At 35.5% G+C, this 22701-nt stretch overlaps 1 protein-coding gene across 4 annotated transcripts in view; it reads right to left on the bottom strand.

Annotated features, from left to right (window-relative positions):
* wnk1a (WNK lysine deficient protein kinase 1a) overlaps positions 1-22701 on the bottom strand; it is a 39899-nt gene that overhangs the window by 2241 nt on the left and 14957 nt on the right. The window contains exons 5-24 of one of the 4 annotated variants that reach the window (XM_009298027.5): positions 22189-22346; positions 17860-17948; positions 15738-15957; positions 14417-14681; positions 13774-13904; positions 11207-11290; positions 10986-11108; positions 10722-10805; positions 8535-8614; positions 8303-8447; positions 8065-8181; positions 7320-7433; positions 7170-7224; positions 6949-7089; positions 6148-6860; positions 4779-4871; positions 4268-4695; positions 3972-4168; positions 2246-2344; positions 1985-2169 (exon numbers count right to left, since the gene is read on the bottom strand). In XM_009298027.5, coding sequence (XP_009296302.2) covers positions 1985-2169; positions 2246-2344; positions 3972-4168; positions 4268-4695; positions 4779-4871; positions 6148-6860; positions 6949-7089; positions 7170-7224; positions 7320-7433; positions 8065-8181; positions 8303-8447; positions 8535-8614; positions 10722-10805; positions 10986-11108; positions 11207-11290; positions 13774-13904; positions 14417-14681; positions 15738-15957; positions 17860-17948; positions 22189-22346 — 3521 coding nt within the window. Of the gene's footprint in view, positions 1-1984; positions 2170-2245; positions 2345-3971; positions 4169-4267; positions 4696-4778; positions 4872-6147; positions 6861-6948; positions 7090-7169; positions 7225-7319; positions 7434-8064; positions 8182-8302; positions 8448-8534; positions 8615-10721; positions 10806-10985; positions 11109-11206; positions 11291-13773; positions 13957-14361; positions 14682-15737; positions 15958-17859; positions 17949-22188; positions 22638-22701 lie in introns of all 4 variants that reach the window. The other 3 variants (XM_002666846.8, XM_073943141.1, XM_073943140.1) reach the window with 3 other exon arrangements.

Consider the following 22701-nt stretch of genomic DNA (forward strand, 5'->3'; position numbering starts at 1 on the left):
GGAGTGTAATAAATTACTCAGTAGGAAAAATGTGCAAGTAATTGGTTACTGACTCTAGGGCTCGAAATTACATCCGTTTTGGTTGCATATGCTTCCCAAATTTTATGTATGTGACCTCAAAATATATTTCAGAGCATTTGTGCAAGTGCATAAAATTGTTGCCATGCACCGTTTTCACGCAAAATGTTCCCCGCATGCGCAAATGTAGGAGAAATTCAAGCAGAATGCATCTTTGCACCTAAAAAATGCCATAAAATGCTCAAGAATGGGTTAAAACAAACTCTGCCATGCTTGCCCCGCCTTAAAGCTATTATTAGCCCACTGCTCTAAAACAGAAGGCAAATGGATTAGTTAATATCAGCTGTCAAACACTTAGATGACAGGAAGCTACACCTGTGAAAAATGTAAAGGTTTGGATACGAGAGAATGAAAACAACACTCTTAGCCGCCATTGTTGTGTTTAGGGGAACACATGATCATTGTGACACATTTACAACCCTGCTTACAGCAGTATGGGACTGGTAATCAATATAGACAAAAAGATATAATAACAATATAGATTATACAGTATATCGATAAGTAAAAAAAGGACATAAAAAACATTACATATGATCAGTTCTATTTATGATAACTTAAAATTCTTCGCCTGTGTGAGATAGGGATGCTCAAAATAAGCTATTAACCGTTAACTGAAAGGGTGCGTTTTTAACCGATTAATGCTATCAGTTAAACAATTTTACGTTTGGCTGCACAAATGTGCAACACATTTTTTAACTCACAAGATGTTAAAATGTGCAACCACAATGAAAACAACACTGACAGCTTTTGTTTTAGAAACCACCTAAAGTTACAAATAATGGCACATCTTATTACTGATCCAGTAGTGCATGTTAATCCACCATTTACACTTTTCGAAGAGCGGATAGGAAACTTCCAGTGGGTTAAAGTTCGCTATATAAAAAAATAACTTAAACCATTCACTGTTATTTTGGCTGGTGGGCCTATTTTTTTAAATTAGAAGCACCAGTGCTACCATGCAAAAAGGTTCATTTGGGCCCTAGAGTGATTTTTAATTTGTGGGTGTTTCATCCCATATTGTACACAAGTTTGGATTTTTAGGTCTCCATGACAATTGTTGTGTATAAATGGCAAAAAAAAAATTTAAATTGTTATTTTTAAAACAAATATATTGCATGGTGTAGACCAGGGGTCACCAATCTCGGTCCAGGAGGCCCAGTGTCCCTACAGGGTTTAGCTCAAACTTGCCTCAACACACCTGCCTGGATGTTTCAAGTTTACCTAGCAAGACCTTGACTAGCTTGTTCAGGTGTGTTTGATTAGGGTTGAAGCTAAAATCTGCAGGACACTGACCCTCCAGGAACAAGTTAGGTGAACACTGGTGTAGACTAATGTAAAAGAGCATGCAAATTTTATCATTATGAAAGGCATCTACAACTAAGGTGTCTTGTAAATATTGTCTGAGGGCCCCTTTCATTCTTGGAATGCTTGCAAAACTTGCTTGGACTATTATTAAAATGTTTATTGCCACTTTGGTAACTTAGTTGGTTGCAGCCTTGATAGTAATGGCTAAGTTTAAGTCCCAGGTATGAAATGCATTTTAGTCAATTTGGTCACTAGTGCATATGACTAAATACAGGCAGAAATGGGGTTCGAAGTATTTTGAGCTTGTCTATATTAAACTACTTCCAAAATAATTTGAGAACACATTAGATGTGTGAACAGCCTGTAATGACTACCTACTCTCTGCCAGATAACGGGTTTTTTCATTCATTAGTACTACACTTACACAAGAAAGTGTCTAGTGTGACACACGAGTACCATGTCACGAAACAAGAGTAAAAGGGTCTCAATAAAATCTGAACACCAGTGGTCAAGAGAGATGCATGCTAATTCCCAGTGGAAACAGGGCCTCTGATAATCTTTATCAAAACTAAATTGTTCAGTGTAGGTAAATGTTACGTACTTCATGAACATTCTTTTTGGATCCTTTCTTGACCTGTGGCATCATGTTCATGGCATCTCTGGCCCAGTTATCAACCAGCTGATGGAGGTCATCTGTGAATGTGCCCTTGCGTGGCAGATTAGTTGTCGGTGTTTGGTCCTGGTCATGGCTCTGTCCGTTTTCTTTTCTCACTGGACTTGTATTATCTACAAGTTACAATCTATATTAGCAAATTTAAAAGAACTTAAATTCTGAGACCACCTACAAGGGTGACATTCATACCTTGCACATCATTGTTTGAGCTTGGTGCTGTTTCTGAAGGTGAAGTCTTCTCACTGGCTGACTGACTGAGTGAACCACTCTGCACAGCTTGTTTGTTCCCTAGATGAAACCAAAAAACTGTATAGTCATAAGGGACAAGCAAGATGTTACAGTTGGATGTAAATCCGGGACACACCAAGTTGACGTCAAAGAACTAGGGGCCAAATGTGTTGTTATTGAAGCTAAATGTGTTGCCACTATCTGGGCTAAAATGCTGCACTTCAAAAACAAATACATGCTCGCTAACTGTTGAACCAGAAGTGCATTAACGACCTGTAGAGTTTAAATGAAATGGAAGAAATTATGTAATTTCAAACAAAATCTGTCCAAAAAAAGGTCCGTTTGAAACAGCTCACCAAAACAAACTTTTTTGGCCTATTTAGTTTTGACTTCTAAACACCTTTGTGGCTAATAGAAAACAATTTGAAGATGTGGCATGCCACTGTGCTGCTTCTCATTTACGATACGATAAGCTCTAGAAGGCAGCTTGAGATGTTTATGAAACGGTTCTCTCTTAGCCGCCATTGTTGTGTTGAGGGGAAAACATGATCATTGTGACACATTTACAACCCTGCTTACAGCAGTATGGGACTGGTAATCAATATAGACAAAAAGATATAATAACAATATAGATTATACAATAAATCGATAAGTAAAAAAAAAAGGACATTAAATATGATCAGTTCTATTTATGATAACTTAAAATTCTTCGCCTGTGTGAGATAGGGATGCTCAAAATAAGCTATTAACCGTTAACTGAAAGGGTGCGTTTTTAACCGATTAATGCTATCAGTTAAACGATTTTAAGTTTGGCTGCACAAATGTGCAACACATTTGTTAACTCACAAGATGTTAATATGTGCAACCACACATGCCTACAGACGTATTTTGCCAAAGAGGCTAAATGAAAGGATATTGCTGGTAGCGAAGTATTAATTAAATGCATATTTTCTGTGGAGCGATCAATTTGAGGTAGCCTGCTATTTTTATTTGACAAAGGAAAAAAAGACATGATTGGAAAAACTGTCTATGCTGGTTAAAAAAGGATTCGTTCAGTGTTTTTGTTTTGTAATCTAAATTTAAAATTTAACTGAAAAATATCAAGGGCAGGCCTATTTATTATTTTTCTATGCTGTTGAAAACGCTGCAGATGCTTGATGTTCTGTTGTTAATATGTTCTGTACGCTGCTGTATGCATCTTAAAATAAATCAGTATTTTAAAATGTAATATTTCATGCTTCAGACACATTAATATATATTTTTTAATTAAACAGTCATATTTTAAATATTAATCTGACCTGTTAACAGTTAATATTCGGTTAATGAACAACGGTTGTCGATTAGCAAAATTAACCAAAATGAGCATCCCTTGTGTGAGAGGATATACCTGTAGCTGTAGTAGTCTGTCCTGTCATTACAAAAAAAAGAAAAGAAACTGAAACTAGTAACACACACACACACACACACACACACACACACACACACACACACACACACAAAAAGCATCACTCTCTTTTGCCAATGGCCCTAATGCAATTCTACATGCGGAATCAGGTAAACTCCAGCCTATCAGGATCCTGATAACCTAGCCTGATATGCTGATAAGATGCTTGCTGATGGTCAGACATTGACCGATGGCTGAATGTCAGCTTGGTGTGGCCCGACTTAAACCACTAAGCTCTGATACCTTGTTGAAAAGATGCAGCCTGAGTGGCACTACCACTTCTTGGCCTGTTCCCCTTGCCCTTAGCAGGTCTCCGTCTACCAGGCGTCATGGCCACAGTGGGTGGCACAACCACAGATGGTGTTTTGCCCAGACGAGTGAAGAGCTCCTCGATTTCCTTTTTCTGTTTATTCTGCAATGCCATGATCTCAACCTTATGTCTGCAAGAAGATTTAAAAGTGACCACATGACCAACTCTAATGACAACTACAATAGCATCCCTGCCAATACCTGATGTTGTTAAAAAATATGACATGTACCTCTCCTTGAGCCTGTTCATCTCTCGTCTTAAGCCCTCATCTTCTGGTTCTGAGTCGTTGTCGCTACTGAGATAGTGATTGGTAATGGACACACTGGAAGGGGTCAATTTAGGCTCTTTGGCGGTGTCTGGTCCCTCAACTGAGGAAGACTTTCTTTCTGCTGGTGTCACTGAGAAGCGACCAAGTTTGATGTCAGTGCTGGAGGTCACCTGAAAGCGGCCAACTGTAGTGGTAGGTGGTACGGGTTCAGGGCTGACCCTGGGTGGAGGAGTCTGAGATTTATGAATTGTGTTTTCGGGGCTAGAGAGAGATGATGGTGATGAAGAAGAAGATGATGATGATGTTGAAGATGGGGTAGCAGAGGAAGATGAAACCACCACTCCTGGGTCTAGAGCAGTTGGTGGGTCTTGATCACTGGCCACAGACACCTGAAATAAGGAGAGAATATGGTTGAATTTTATTTTCAGGTAACCGGAGCCCTCAGGTAATTCTGAGAAGTCTATAAAGCTACCTGAAATCGGCCAAGTTGGAAAGCTTTCTCAAGTTGTGGTTCTTTCTCCTCAGTACTGTTGTGTCCATCTGGTTGAGTTACACCTACAGAAATCTTTAAAGAGAAAAAATAAATGACTACTATATATTAAGTGACAATATGTCGATATGACAGACAGCATTTTTAACATAAGAATAGCAGTGCTTCCCACAGGTTTAAAATATACTTGTGGTGGTAGCCAGACTGAAATACACCTCTTACCCACAGCACATAAATAGTCAATTAGTTATAAGTTAATATTCAACAAACAAAACATAATTTGAAGCTTTTGTACAAATTTTAAGTAAAACAAAACTTTAAGTGGTGTATAACATATAACAAAAATTAACTGCATGTTTATATTTAAAATTTGAGGAAATGTCTGTAAAATTGATTAAATAAAAATAAACATTTTTGTTTTTGGGAGCGAAAAGGAGCTTTCACACCACATGCGGAAAGCACTGTGCTATAACAGCCATTAATTTCACTCACTTAGATGGTTTGTTGCTACACCGACCAAAGCGCATGAGCAGCAGAGTGCACAGTTGGCATGAGATGATAACCGGTTTCAAGGTTTACCGCAGTTTGGAAAAGTGAAGGTTTTGAAATTGCAAACATTTTTTAATACTGTACCAAAAGGTATTTGTCTGTTTTTTTTATTGTGTTTTTTGAATATATCATTAGGTTTTTTAGGGCAGCATTATCTAAAGCAAAAGGAGCCTCCAAATAAAAAGCTACTGCTCAGCCCACGATTCAGAAATTGTTTAAAAAAAAAAAAAGTCACTTATACATCAACGTACAAGCATGCTTTAGACCTGAACAGTGCCATGACTTTATATCCAAAGAAAAGACAGTTATCCAAAGATGCCTTTTCGAGTTATGAAATCTGTGTTTTTGAAGATGAAGATAGTCAGATTTATAAAAATTAAGTGTGACATGTTTAAAATAGCCAAAATATTTTAAAATGTTTCTTAAAATAAAATATATTTTGTTCAATGGGGAAAAAATATTTTTTTTAACCAAGACATTTTAAAAGAATTATTCAATACAGTCAAATTGTGATATTTTTATCCAAGATTATCATACTGTCAGAATCTTAAACCAGCATTTCTATGTAAAATAGATCTTGACGCCTCTCTAATTAAAATTTTTAGTTCATAAATTACACTGTTTTTAAGCACAAGGAAATTAAAGTTAAATGTAAAATGTCTTACAAAATTACCTTTGATTATTTCATAAAGTAATAAATAATATTACAAAGCTATTTCAGTTTTTGGCCAATTGTATCTAAAATTTAAATATTTGCCGCATCCCTAGCATACATGCAAAATAAGCAGCTTTTCCCCCACACCTGTGGCCTTGGAGGGGACTGGTCGGTAGATGGTGTCTGGGTGTAGCTTGTAGGAGTACCAATGGAGGCGAAAGCACCAGGTGCAAAGTTCCCGCTGGAATTGAGCGACAAACTTGAAGGCGTCACACCAGAGACAAAGCCAGGAGTGTTAGTGCTTATGGTGTTGGGTGGAGAGGTTGTGGAAGTCTCTCCAGACCCGTCAGGTTGGCTGCAAGAGTTCTGGGATGAGTCCTTGAAAAGGGAGCGCAGCTTTTGGTCTAGAGCATGAATGTCTTCAATTCCAGGTGGTTTCCCCTGTACATCGCTCTCACTATCTCCGGTTGCACTCGGTTGAGTTACTTGCTGATTTGAGGCTTGTGCTTGATCCAAGCCATTACTCTCTCCTGGAGCAATTTGAGGTGTCTGGGATGGGCTGGGAAGTGACATACGACGTGCTGCTGGTGGTTCTGTTGGGGCTGGTGAAGGAGACGTCCTCCCTGTTATAGGTTGCGGAGTGGTAGTTGGTGTTGGAGTGGTTACTTGAGTGGTGGTCACAGTCAAAGTTGCAGTGGATGATGGGACAGGATTCTGGTATGGTGATTGAGAAGTAGGTGGAATGGAGCTCTCTGGGGCAAGACCTCCAGGTGTCGGTGGTACCACAGAAATTTGGTTTGAATCAGAGGCAAAGTTGGCTTGGTCCTGCGGAGCACTGCTGGCTGATGTTGGATCAGGTGCTGGAGAAGGGAATCCATAGATAAAAATCAGTCTGAATGTTTGAAATTATATTTAAGAATTGCTTTTCTGAGAATGTGTAAATCAGACCTGGTGCTGTATCTTCAAATGATGTGTTTGCTGAGGGAGTACCAAACAACGGCTCCCGAAGTCGTGCTTCAGGCACGGGGCTGACTATGAAGCGCCTGCCAGCTGAATGTACAACCTGTGCTGCTAAGCTAGGTGGCATACCTGTTAAATGTAGAGAGTGTGAAATATAAATGATGCGAGTGAATTAAATGTAAAAACATCACTGTCAGGTGTACACTTACCAGGCACACTGGATGTTAAAATTTCAGGTACTTGTTGGCTCGAATTACTGATCACCTGAGATGTTATGGGAACATTTTTAATTTCAAGTTCTCAAATGATATACGACTTTTGTAAATTTGTACTTTTGATTTGAAAATCATAGCTCATACCTGAGTTTGGCTATTTTGGGGAGCTTTTCCTTTCTGATCTGCATTCTGAATGACCAGTTGAACCTGTTCTATGAAGGACTCTCGTTCACTCTCCAAAATAAAATCACTTTTGACCTGATAAAAAAAAACAATTTATAACTTTAGAAATAAATTTTGCCCCTCTATTAAGGGTGGAAAAACAAATAATTCTTCAGACAAGCTATTATTAAAATGGTCACTGTGATTCAAATATTTAGGTATATAGATCATATACGTAAACAGTATAACAGTATAAACAGGAAAAAAAATGTTACACAACAAATAATTTTCCCCAAAGACATTTGACAGTTATGATTATAGTTTTTAATTTAAGCTCTGCCTAATATTTCTTCAGTGGAAGGAAATTGAGAAATATCATTGATCATTTTATATTTAAAATGTGTAAGATGCAAAATTGATAAAACATTTTTTACCCTCAAAAAAATTGGAAAACATGTGGGACAAAACATCTAATGTGTCAAAGTCTTGGAGAGTAAATGCCACCTAAATGATTATTTAACGTTGAGCATCCTGGACAATGGAAACCAATATATTACCAAATAAATTGCTAAACAAACAAACAAAAAAGTAAAAAGAAATTAATTATAAAATAATAATATAACAAATGGGGTAATTAATGGTTATGATCATCAACAACTGTTTGATTGATAAGGTTCCCAGCCTAATCCACTATGCTGAAAAAAATAAAAGTATGCAAAAGTTTTACCATAATTTCAGCGATTTCTACAGGATTATCCCCATCCAGATCAAACTTGAATGTGACCATCTTTCTGTTGTGGGTTTCCAGCTGACATTCAGCGACTCTGTCTCCAATATTAGAAATCTATAAAAACAGAACAACCGGACTACATTTTAATATGTACTTATATGCTGTGCTTATAATCAGTTAATCATTATAATGTAATGCCAACATTATAGACCAATCAGATTTGTGAGTAACTTACATTTAGCACATTGAGCTTGACCTTAGCTGTTTTTTCATGACGCGAGCGGCTGCGTACAGAACGGCGTTGGGGTCGTTTCATAGAGCGACCCTCGTGTCTCCCCTCATTCCCATCGCTTAGACCAGATGCCGGATCAGAGTGTCCACTGAAGGGAAAAAAAACTAAATTAACTCAGGTTCTCTCAACTGGAACCTCAATATTCATTCATGTGGATTTTTAAAACAGGTTTCACCTTTCTGTGGAGGCAGGAACCAGAGATGTTTGAGGTTGTGTCTGCTCTACTGGTTGTGATTGGGACACACTTAGTGGTGCCTGTAAAGAAATTACATGTTCAAATTCAGTTTTAAAATCACAGTTTTACATAAACAATCATAGGGAGTAGATGATCTTTGTTGAAAAAAAGCTGTAGTTGTACATTGCTGGCTTATGAAGAAATCTGAAGCCAGGTATATTGACAAGACTTGGGGGAATTTTGGGTAACAGGAAGCTAAACTAGCATTGGTGACAACAGGAAGATAGATCTGAAGCAGAGGGTAAGGGGAAAGCCATTGTAATGTCTACATATATATATATAAAAATAAATTGACTGTAAAAGGCACAGACACTGGCTTTTCAAAAGTTTGAGGTCAGTTTTTATGAAATTATTACTTTTATTTATGGCAAACTGCTTCTATATAGGATATTGAAGAAAATAAGTATGAACATCACAATTTTTAACAGTTTTCTCCGAATTTAACAAATAAAAAAAAATAAAAAACTTTTTTTGAAAGAAATTGCATTAAATTAGGTAAAAGAAAATTTTACACTAAAGAATACTGAAAACAAAACTGTTTAAGGCATTGACAGAAATGTTTCTTATTCAAATAATTTCTGAAGAAAATTAAGACAAGTTATGGCTTCTAAAACTGATCTTAACTAAATTTGATGAATTTAATTTATTTAAATGGAAAACAAATGTAAATTTTTAATATTTACATTATTTTTTCTACTGCTTTATCAAATAAATACTCACTTGATGAGCGTAAATTATTTTTATATAAATTATAAAAGAAAAATACCAACCTATAACTATAGAACAAGACAATATATTTTTTTACTAAATATTTACTAAAAACTACCTTTACTACAATTTTCATTGCCAGTGAAAACTAATTTAAAACAATAATAACACGTAAAGCTATGGAAAACATTAAGAGACCAGTTATGAATTCTCAGTTCCTCTGAAATTATTATATTTGGGATTGAGTAAATGATGTGTAATAAACATCAGAAGCATTATGTTTTATTATATGAAGTTCTAGGGCTGCACAACATTTCGTTTTAGTATCGACATTGCAATGTACGCATCTGCAATAATCACATCCGCAGGATCTGGAATGTCATGTTGGGATTACAATTAACCAGGAATCAGTTCAGTACACATAATTTGTGGATTACTTTGTGTAATTCAAGGGGGCTAATAATTGTTACTTCAACTGTGTATATATATGCACGCACTCACACACACGTGTATATGCTATGTCAGTTTTTCAATATGGTGCAGCCCTATAGAGTTCTAATAACATTTCTTCCAAAATTCAACCAAAAATGTCATTACTGTTATTTTAAAGGTGTAGTAGATGATTGTCTTCAGAAGCATTTTTTGTTGTGCTGGTTGAAAGTCTCTTCACAGTCTAATAGTAATGATTAAAGTAAATGATCTAAATGTATTTATATGTATTTTTATAGTTTGGGTAAGGCATAAAACTAGAAAATGTTCAACCAATTAAAAAGTCAGACCGACATCTCTCATAATTTCGATAAGTAGCCCTATCTGTCTGTCAGCAAATGCAAATTTGAACAACTGCGCAGCCTTTTGTACGCAGATCCGCAGTTTGGCTTGCAAGCCGCCGGACAAGCACTAGTTGCTTTTAACACATGAGAGAGGGTTCTTTTGCTGTGCTCGTGTTTAAGGAGGCGTGGCTATAGACAGCAGGGGAAGATCATTGTAGCATTGTGGAAGATCACTTCTGCACCTTTAAGAGCATTAGTTTTTCAGAATGACAGTTTGTCAAAAGTCAATTGTTTTTTTTCTGAAGTTAAAGCATTGGTATTGCCTTGCCTAAGAAATTATATAAAAAATAATAACTGAAGAAACTGCACTTTTTATCTAATGCAAAAAAACAATCCTTTAATTTGAAACTTGGAATACATGTCAGCAGTAGTATACAGAATAAAACAGGCTTTAATATGAAAAATATAAGCTGCTAATTTAGAGAAACAGAAGTGTTTTAATGTGTTCCATAGCTATACAGTACATCACTAATCTATATTATTTTAATATACAGAAAAAAAAACTTTTTATTAGCCACCAGCACTAAAAACCCACACTGGTGAACCACTATTTCACACACACCACAGTGTTAGGCACATCTAGTACCTGACAGGCCTGATATAGAAAATAGAGCTGTTCGGCATTTGGAGGTGGTGAGAAAACAGGAGGGCTGAGTTGACATGCCCATATCTGACAAGCATGTAAGAACAGTCAGCATGTAAGAAAGAATTGAAAAGTAAAAAAAAAAAAAAAACACACACAATGGCATTAATGCATGAATGGCCAAGAAGTTGGACACATTCATCAAGCAACATGCAGCCCAATTGGAGACATAAAGCCAACCACCAGAGGGCACAATTCATTCTGTACCTGTAAGACTTGAGCGCTGGGCAGGGATTGAGGTAGTGTGATTCCATCCTGAGGTGGCTGACGGTACTGCAGCGGGACAATAGGTTGAACAGTAGAGGGCAGAGAGGCTGTTTGACCAATCACCTATGATATATTAAAAGAGTTTATGCAACTTTGGTTCATGTTTAACAAATCCGTGAAGAAAACTGTTTTTGTCGTGTTAAGGATCACAGGAAGTGTACCTGAGGTGGAGAAGTCTGGGGGACGGGGCCCAGGGTCAAAGTACTGCTCGGCTGCTGCAGAGGGGCCTGGACTGGGTGCTGCGACTGTTGAGAAGAAATGTTTTAGCATTAGTGTTGTCACATAATGGAATTTCCAACTTTAATTAGATACCATAAAAACAGTGACACCCAATACAATTTTGGAAACCATAGAGAAATAATAAAACAACGTTAGTTTAAAAGAAAAAAATATATACTTTTATATATATATATATATATATATATATATATATATATATATATATATATATATATATATATATATATACACACACACGCACGCACGCACGCGCACACACACACACACAGATTATATGTCATTTATATATAGAAGTATATATTTAACTGACATTTTCAGTGTAGTAATATGGAAGACCTGCCTGGAGGGCCGGTGTCCTGGAAAGTTTAGCTTCAATCCTAACCACACACCTAAACCAGGTAATCAAGCTCTTACTAGTTATGCTAGAGTTTCCTGGTAAGTGTGTTGAAGCAAGTTAGGGGCCCTATCATACACCCAGCACAGTGTGGCGCAAGACGCGACGCAATAGTCTTTTGGTAGTTTCAGCTTGACGCAAGAGTCGTTTTGAGGCGTTGCGCTACGCTGTTTAAATAGCAAATGCATAAGCGCTCATTTTTGCGCCCATAGGCATTCTGGTCTAAAAAGTAAGGCGTTCTGAGGCGGACCGCTGGCGCGTTGCTATTTTAGGAAACTATAATAGATTTTTCATTAGACCAAAACTAACCCGGTCTAAACTCTGGTGCAGAGTTGCACCTCGCTTACGCACTGCTTAATACGCACAAGAGAGCAATAGGCAAATATCTACATATGAAAAAATTTAAATATTAAGGATATATATAGGATATAATAAAAAAAGATATAGGATATAAATATAAAGAATTAAAATATTACAAAACATATTATTTTCTAGCCTACATAAATATGAAAAACCACTGCTTTTATGTCTTCTTCATCTCGGGAGGCTTTTTCAGTTCATTCATAACAATTTGCTTTTGTATAATGTTATTATTATTAGCAGTGTTATTTATTATATCCATATGTATATTTGTTTTATTAAAAACAAGATTAGATTTGCCCACCTGTCAGGTTTTAGACCATATGGGGCAAAGCATGTGTTTTAGGATATAACTCAGGTTTTTGAGCACATTTTGCTATTATTATTCATTTATTCGTTTGCTGGAAATTAGAACTGAATTTAGAAATAGTTTTTAAACGAATATTTGAGCTTAACAAACAAAAGTATTTATTTATAGACTAATTGATGTCTGTGCGTAAAAGTTTCCCTATCCAAGAGCAAAAGTGATCCATTATCTCTCATTCTTACGCAGTAGATGCTCTGTTTAACAGTTTTCTGTTAAAAAACTGTTAACTGTTTGCTTGTGAAATGCTCATTTTTTCTACTTAGACTTACTTTGCGTCCTGTAAATAGTGAATGCGCTCTTGGCGCGACGCAGCTGACTCTTAAAGGAAATGGGAAATGAGACTCCAATTGGTTTATTCTTAAGACACAAAACGCAAGCGCAAGGCAGATTTCCCGTCCTTAAATTAGCAAAAACGCGTCCTGACACGCCCTGAAAGCATTTGCGCCCTACGTTTTGCGCATAGACCGTCAAAATAGAGCCCTAAGAGTTAAACTCAGCAGGACACCAGCTCTCCAGGTCCGAGTTTGAACACCTCTGCCTTAAAACATTCATCAGCCAATCAAAATGAAGCATTCAACAGCCCTGTTTTTTTTTAAATGTATATATTATTGCGCTTATTTTTTTCAGTTGCCTGGATTTTTATTTTCGGTCAAGTCAGGCCAGTTGTTTACTTGCCCTGCCAACATTTTCACAGTCTTGACTAAAAAATCATTTTCATGACTTTGAACCATGCATCTAATAAATTATGCCATGTAGCATTCTAAATTTTATTTACAATTATATAAACATTGAATTCAAGTCAACGCTCTGTATTAAAAAATACCAACTAATAACACAAATTAATACAACAAAACAAGCATACATATGAAAACTATGCTTTAATTAACACTCAGTGAAATATTAGTTGTCTGCCAAATGACTCAATGTACACCTTTACACTAAGTGTGTATACCCTTATACACTAAACTGTGTACTGTATGAGTTTAAAGTCATCTCAAATGAAATACTAATATTTTATTTAAATCATTTACAAGGTGACAGATTAATGGTTAGCAAATTAACAACATTACCAAATAACAAACGTTTAAATTTTGATTGGACATAATCCAACCTTATCGCTCATGACTGTTGAGTGCATAAAGTGTTCAACATTTTACACTTATAGTGGTCATGTAAGTTAATTTGCTATTTATACTACAAAATGGCATAGAATAGTGAACAAGAATGCAATTTGTGATGCACATAATTCTTTTGACAATACTAGTTAGCATGAAAGATCAAATATAGTGATTTGTTTTCAGACTAATATGATTTATCTATTTAAAAAAAATCTAAATAGAAAACAAAACAGACAGGAAGTGGCTCACCATGCTTTGTGGACGTATAATTGTGTGCTGTGGCTGCGGATCAGGCTGTGTGGTGCTGAAAGATGTGTTTGGCTGGACAGGATGAGCCTCGAGGATGGTCACTGAACTTTGAGGATCCACAAACCCTACAGCTGTGAAGAAAAACAAGAATTTAACAGCATATTTCATAAAATATGATATTTACTGTTTAGTTAGTAATTTAATCAGTAGCGAAAAAATTTAAAGAGAAAATCATTTACTGATGACGCCCAGAAAAGTACCATTCTGTGTTATAATAATTTGCATACCAAAAACTTTTGTCAAGCAGATTTAATCAAAAATTATTTAATGAGATTTTAGAGACTATTCAAGGATCTAACTGTCCTTCAAACTACTGAATTTAACCTATTTTCAGCCAGTCATTTAAAAATGTTACAATTTAGCATGATCACTTTATCTATGATGATTAAATTACTTTATGTATTTAAATAATATTAATATATCTTGTCCACTAAATAAAATATCCCATATTAAGATTTTGTTTTTCTCCAAAAGAGTCTAAAACATTAACAGACACTTGCATTTAATATTATTATTAACTGCAAACACAGTCATTACCAAAAGGCCCAGAGCAAAAAAAAGGTGTCACTTGTGTGACACTAACCAGAAGCAGAGGCTCCAGGCTGCTGGTGCTGGTCTGTTTCTGCTTCTTCAGACTCCATTATGACCGAGGCCAGAGCAGAACCAGGGGACTTGACTGTGGGGTTAGTTTGCTGGGCGGCGTCATTCTCCTGCTCCATCTTCCTTTTTTCCTGTTCTTCTCTCACCAGTTTTCTCTGCTCTCTCTTACGGGAGATCAGGGACACTCTGTCCTTTATGGCCTTTGCAATGGTTTTGTGGTCACCCTCACAAATGTAGCCTGATTCAACCTAGAATAAAAAACGGTTACGTGAAAATAAGTGTAATTAAACGTCAACTACCTAGTAATAACAACATAAAATGTCAACGTGATAAAACAAAAAACCAATGAGGTCAATTTAAAACGATTTTGAATCTTTAGATGTAGAGGTGCACAATTAATCAAAAAAAGATCGTGATCTCGATTCGACCCCCTAGACGATCTTAATCCAGCATTTGTACGATTCTGCCAATCATATTTTCAAGTTCAGGAGAGAAGATAAGGCGGCCACACAAGTCTTTTCATCGTTTCAAATATGTTGCTCAGCGAAATGGACACCTCCAAATGGTGTTGAAAAAGTCAAATACTGTATTTATATGGTATAATTCACCCCAAAAAATGTCCTTTTTGTCTTCATATAATGCTGTATTCGCGGCCGGGAAATCACACGTGACGTGAGCTGCTGACCGTAAGACAGGGCGGGCGCACGCTCTACTTAATAGACTCAGGAGGGTCTATTTTAGTGAACTGAACCTGCACAGGCTGTGAATAACATATAATAAAGTTGTAAAAACATTCAGTTTGTGGCACAGAGCGATCGTTTGAGAGTTGCGCAAAGTATGAACAGCACTTAGCAGTCAAAATGAAACCGAAAGCGAGCACTTCATTTAAATAATCTGTAAATGTTTACAGTGTCAGTATACCTACTCTAGCCTATATGTTGTTGAATATAATCTGATAATGACAAATGTCCAATATTACCAGTGAATAAAATTGTCTAATAATGTTGTCAATGACAGATTGCAAGCATATATCTCAAACATAATAATTCAACATTAGAATTATTATAAGTAGAATAGAATTATTCATAGAAACCATTAGAACTACACATAATACTATTATTGATGTTTTACCATATGTTTGTTTTTACCATAACTTTATTTTACATCTACAGAACCGTGAGAAAATCGTGATCTTTATTTTAAGCAAAAAATAAAAAAATAAATGAATAAAATTCGCGATTCTCTTTTTAGCCAGTATCATGCAGCTCTATTTGGATGGAACAGAACAGAAATAGGAATATTACCATTTCTTGAGCCACATCATCTGGGTTGTCTTTATCCAAGTCGAAGGAAAACTCGATGGCTTCATTCTCTTTGTATTTGCCTTTAAGTTTCTTAACATCCTCAATGCGCAGCAACAACTTTATAGCCACAAGCTCTCCATCATCCTCCTCAGCCAGTTCTACACGAACTCCAGTCTCCTCCTGGAAGAAGGCATGGCTTAGGAGATCCTTGATGCAGTACCTAAAAAATGAAGATGGAAAAAAAATGACAATGGAAATCAATTGATTAAACAAAACAAGATCAAATTTAGGACTTAAAGGCATAGTTCATCTTAACATTAAAATTCACATATTTATTCATGTCGTTTTAAACCTGTACAAAACAAAATATTTTGAAGAATGTTTGTAACAAAATTTGACAATAGCATTGATTTCCATAGCACAAAAAAATACCATGGAAATTTTCAACTGTTTGTTATCTGCTTTACCGTTCAACAGAAAAAAGAAACTCAAACAGCTTTGGAACAACTTCAGGGTAAATAAATAACTATTTAAATCAGAGGTGACCAAACTACAGCCCGTTAAATAGTTTTTGAAATGCTGCTTCTGAGTAAGGGTTTGGTTTCAGAATTAGAAAATTATTGATGCAATACAAGTGAACACCATTTCATAGCAGTATTGCACACGGTACAATTAGCGAAACCAGAAAAATTAGAACACTCTCAAATATTAAAATGCACTCGACCGTTTTTAAAAAAAAAAAAAAAAAGAAAAGTTGACTCTGAATGTTGTGTGTTTAAGGAAGAATGGACAACAAAATACTTCACCATTATCAGACAGAAAGCGCTGTCTAATATGCCAAAAGAGTATTGCTGTTAAAGAGTAAAGACTACAACGCAAGTTGCCATTTTTCATGCAAACATTCAAATTATTTTATGCGTTAATATGAGATTTTTTTCGATCAGACAATATCTTTTCTATTCTCCACTGTAAAAATTATTATTATTATTGTTATGATCATTATTATATTTTATAAGGGATTATTTTATTATGATTGATAAGTAAATATAAATAGCAGTGCAACTTAATTTGACTTGTAAATATGACTCAATAATAACTATAAAAAATGTGTTAATGTGACACATTTCTGTCCGATTTTAAATGTTCCATGCATACTGCCACTATAAATAGAAGTTATTTTTTTGAAGGATTTGACATGTGGCCCTTCACATGGTTTGCAAAACTTGATGTGGCCCTCGAGTCTAAAAAGTTTGCCCACCACTCACATAAATTGAGGTGAACTATTCTTTTAAAAACATGTATAAATAAAATCAATACAATGCATAAATAAAAGAAACAACCTTGTTTAAAAAAAAGTTATACATATGTACTTAAATGTAACTATACATTTATAAATTGAGACAAACCAAATTATACAAAATACACAAAACTGCTACCATAAAACAGTGCTTACATTTAAGTAAAATCCTAGACATTTACAGTGTATGGTGTTCTCATTCCCTTTTTTTCTATCCAAAAATGTAATCCCTCTTCCAATGAGCCAACTCAAGCACACCAATATGAAAACTGACAACTCGGCCATACCCCCCAAAAAACAGACTTAATAAAATAATATTTTATGTATCTGACTAAGCATGCAAATTATGATCTTAAATAAAGCATTAAAACTCCCAGAGTCTAGCAGGATGTAAATTGTACAAACCCTTATTCATCTCTCAAACATTTCCTTTCTATTAAAAAATCATTATTAAGAAAAATATCTTCCCTAGTAAGTTCCTGACTTGTTCAAAGTCCAGAGAAGTACCAAAAAACATTTTCAAAACAGACAATATCAATCAAATATTTATAATATTAAGCTACAACAATACTTTTGTGCTGTTTTGAAGATTTTTTTTGGTGTAATAACAATTTTAATTTAACTAACTCTTTACGGTTTTATTAAAACAAACCTAAGGTAAAAGAAAAAACAATATTTCATGTGACAAATGAAGAAAAGATTGAGGCTGCAACTGCATCACACCATAACTTTCCAGTGAACAAAAAAACAAAACAAAAAAAAAGGTTGCGGAAACTAGACCATAAGACACTGTGACATCTAGAATGTCACATTCAGTCAACACACCTCTCATCTTTATTCTGACGAATGCAACCCTCAATGATCTCCTTCACCTCTGGAATAGCCACTTTGTCAAAACTGCCAGGCTTCACCCCCTGTGAACACAGCACAGGAAACAATCAAATAATATGCATAAACAAGTGAAGATTTTATAAGTGGGGCTGGATTTTCTAAAAGTTGTCTATATTTTTAACCAATTAGAGATCAATTCCTATTTTTCTATGTAAACACACTTTATGGGCTTGTCTTGTATCTTTGGCTGCATCTTACACATGACTCACAGTAAAAAGTAAAAAAGGCAGGAGCATTCCACTGCCTGTGTCGCATGCTTTTCAAAGCAAAACTGCAATCTGTTAAAATAAGCCCGTATGCAAAAGATGCAGGCACGATGGTCAAACACCCCCATCTTGCGTGTTTGTAAAGTAGAATGAAAAAAATTATGATGTCCTCTTTGATTTTAATTTATTAAAGCACCTTTGCACAAATTACAATAAGTATAATATTAAAACATAATTTTATAAATTGTGTTTATACTTAAAAGTTTGGCTCAGTTGGCTTGTTTTGTCTGAACCAAAAAAAAAAAAAAAAAATCCATTTGGTCCTATTTCACCTAGTATTCACACCATTATTTGTAAGATTGTAACTAAATATACAATAAAAAACATGAAGTACATCTTGTGACAGAACTGAAAGAGATACCATTTATTCGCCCTCAAGTCATTGCAAATCTTTGAGTTTTTTTTTTTTTCTACTTAACACAAAAGGAAAATACCAGAAGCCATTGAAGAAAACTTCTGTGGAAGTCAATGACTACCGGTTTCCAACAGTCTTAAGATTTTCTTAGTTTGTGCTCAACAGAAAAAAAGACACTTAAACAGGTTTGGAACAACTGGATGTTGATAACAGTGAAAAATGCGTTTCTTGTATACGTGTACATAGCATGCACACTTTGTTGAGTACTTGTGAACACAACTATTAAAAATGAAAAGCTAATAAAGAAGCAGGAATCCCCCCAATTATTTACACCAGTGGTTTTCAAACTGTGGTACATGTACCACTAGTGATAAGTGGGCTTACTTCTAGTGGTACATGGAGAAATCAAATGTCATATGTACATGCTACATATATTTCAAAATTTATCAAAAATTATTTATATATAAATATGATGACATTTATAGCCTATATTTTTAAGTTCCAGGCAAATTTCCAGGTGTTGATGATTTGGCTACAATGGTAATACTTCACATTTAAGAACAGTAAACTTTCATTTTTTAACTTTTAAAAGCATATTTTAATTTAAATGTTGACGTTTTAGTTTTATTTTTGTTTGTTTGCTTGCTTGTTTGTCTTTTACATACAAGCACAGTTAAGTGTTATTGTTTTTGAACTGTGCAGTGCTGTCGCTGCTTCATTGGGCCTACTACGCTACTGTATTTCAATTCTGCTCATTATGGTAGTAATTGAAGGGACAATTCTTTTCTGAGGTGGTACTTGATGAAAAAAGTTTGAGAACCACTGATATACACAATTGAAGATCTGCTGCATAGATGCATTTCCCAAAGCATGAATTAGGCAACAGCATGACTATGATCACAAGCAACAGTTTTGCGTGAGGATTCTGTCATGTTTATTGTCCTAATTGTGACATCATGTCCTGTTTTTGGTTCATTTAAACATGTGACCTGTTTTTGTTTTTATAATTAATTGAAATTGCAACAGTTCAGTTGGAAGTGAACTTGAGATCAAGTTTCAGATAACATTCCCTAGTCTTGCATGCATGAATGAAAGTAACAAGAGATAAATCAGTAGATTCACACTTGTCCGGCATAAACGCACCCTAAATTTAACAGTCCAGATGTCCAGACTACTATAAAATAGCAAAAATTCTTTTAAATAATTTCTTCCAATTCTTCTAATAATCCATAAAAAACATTCACAGTCATTACCAATTATATGACTATGTCCAAATTGCAACAATCGTGTTTCTTTCATTTGTAGATGGCAAAAAAAAAATTTTCATTCAATTTGTCCTTACTGGCAAAATATGTCTGTGTTGGAAACAGAAAAACTGGGTTAAAAAGGTCTAATATTTATGCCACCTATATGTGACACTATAAAAAAAACAAACAAAAAAAAAAACAGCATAATCGCTGGATAACCTAAAAATCACAGAAGAATGCAATGAGCACACAAAGTCCTACTTCAGCAAACTGAGTACAGACATAAACAGTGTCTAACAATATCTGAAGAGTGTAACTGGTAACTGTTAATGCGTTTCTGTTGGTCGTACAGTTAATGCAGCATTAGCAGGTTTTGTTGTAATAGTACTAATAAATATAACAGAGCCTGAAACACAAACACAGCTCTGTAATCCACTATTATTGTTTCTCCTATGTCTGGGATATGTACCATGATGCTGGATTAGCTGGCTAGACATTTAAATTTCAGTTTATTTTACAACAATTTTAGGTAACGCGAAAGCAGCTCGGATTTAATCACTCTTTGTTGCCATTTGGATTATGGAGCATCTGAGCTAAGCTACCTTTATGGTACCTAAAATTAAATCTAATCTAACTTCAAGGTACAAGCCCCTGGTCACATTTTTTTAAATTACGTCATTAGCTATGCTTCCATCCAAAAATGCAAATTAAATGTATGTGCTACTATACTGTCTTTTGTGCGCTAATATCGCATAAGAGGTGCGAATAAAGCAGCGTTTCTATCCAATGAGTCAAGGAGAACAATATGATCACTTCCTGATTACTGATGTCAAATATCATAAGCAAAAAAATTTACTGCGATACAAGTTTTGTGAATCTTTTTTTTTATTTAATAAATTACTCACTCAGTATGCTGTCATGCCCTAAGACAGAATGCTGACATGCAATGAACATGTGGTGGTGTCTGAATACATTATTATATGAATAGATTATTCTGGAGGTAATTGTTAATATAATAACACCAATACTGAACTGGTTAAGGTGTTTTAGAAGGGAAAAACAACATTTTAGATATTTTACAATGCGGTCAGTCAACTGGTTTGTCCATTCGCACACGTTTTCATCAGCAAAAAATCTCTTATAATAAAATCATGACTTGGAATTTGCTTGGTAAAAGAGTTTCTATCGTAGTTTATGCGCATCTTTTCTTATAGAATAAAAGGTTTATCCTACTCAGTTATGCACATACATTTTTAATGCACATTTTCAAAATTTATGCACATCTTGGCGTTTTTGTCAACCATTTTTTTTATCAACACAGCTATGCGAGGGGCAATGTTTAGAGATATTTCCACAGTACCCCGTTATCCAAAAGATTTATTTTAGGGCAACGACGATAACAGAGAGAGAGAGAGAGAGAAAGAGAGAGAGAGAGAGAGAGAGAGAGAGAGAGAAAGGAGAGAGAGAGAGAGGGAGAAAAAGAAGAGAGAGAGAGAGAGAGAGTTTTAATTTTATTGCCATTTCAGCTTCTATGGCTATGTCATGGCAAAAAGAAAATAGATCAAGTTTATCACGTTTTATAAACACCAATTTTCTATAATTATAAAAATTAAAAGTCATCAACAGCAATAAATAATGTTAACATGTTGTGGATGAAAGACCGAAACAATACTAAACCTCACAGGCCTCACAGTTTACTACCAAGTCTTGTACAGTAAATATGCTCTCATATTACAAGTGAGAGATTTTTGATGAAGGGTAAATTACTTGATTTTAAAATAATTGAAGAAAACATGCACTATGATTATTTATTAAACATGATAATAGAAAATATGCCATCTCAAGGCATCTTTGGCACAGCTTCCAATTATCGTCGATATAGTGCAAACGATATTGACGAGATCGCGAAGGCTGCGCTGGACCATATCCATGCGTTCGATGCACAAGTATCAGCCTTAACACCGTTGGGTCACATGACTCCATACGCTGTAATTAAAAAAAATGGACCTGAAAAAGCTGAATCGATTATAGATTCTTAATGTTAATTTCAATTTATTTTTCTATTAAATCGCCTAGCCCTAGCATGCACTTATAATAAACAAGACTGTTATAATGGATTGGTGTGGCTATATAGTTTTCGGGGTTGTGAACAGGCTTTTACGGTCTGATTCAATTAGGTTGTTTTATTCCGAACATTATTGGTTTTGTAAGAGACCATGACTTCAAGATTTACTGGTAAAGGTAAAAAACCCGACTTACCACTTTGTGAGAAAAAAGCAGAAAGGAAACACCCCACAGAGGGCAAAAAGTGATAAAAAACTAAAACAGTGCAGCAAACAAGGGGGAGGATGAGTGCACGAGGACTCTCTCCTCCGCCAGTGAAATGTGGACTTACGCTGGTGACTCTGCGATAGATCTGAGCTGCATTCTGACACTCGGAGTACGGGTACTCAGAAGTAGCCATCTCCAGCATACACATCCCAAAGGCATACACATCCACCGACTCGTCATACTTCTCTTCATACATCTCAGGCGCCATGAACTCAGGGGTACCTTAAATTAAAAGAATGGTTCAGAACTCTCTCAGTACCCAATTACACCCTCTCTGTGAAGAGGTGAGAGGAAGATGATGTTGTCGCTGAAGACTGCTTCGGAGCAACCTGCGAGAATAGAGAGAGGTAGAGGGAAGGAGAGCAAAAGGGGGATAGAGAGTAAAACAAAAAAAAAAAACAAAAAAAAAAAAGAGGAAGGGGAAACTGCCCTCAGTTAGACTGCAATGATAAAAAGCCCAAGTTTCTCTGTGTAAGACCTTCAAGGGCAAGAATGTGTATGTGAAAAACCAAACTGGTGCACAGGACTCACTCCATAGCCTGAACTGACCACATGACTCTAAAAAGTAGAATGAATA

This window comes from Danio rerio, chromosome 25, assembly GCF_049306965.1.
Source record: "Danio rerio strain Tuebingen ecotype United States chromosome 25, GRCz12tu, whole genome shotgun sequence".
Taxonomy (NCBI): Eukaryota; Metazoa; Chordata; class Actinopteri; order Cypriniformes; family Danionidae; genus Danio; species Danio rerio.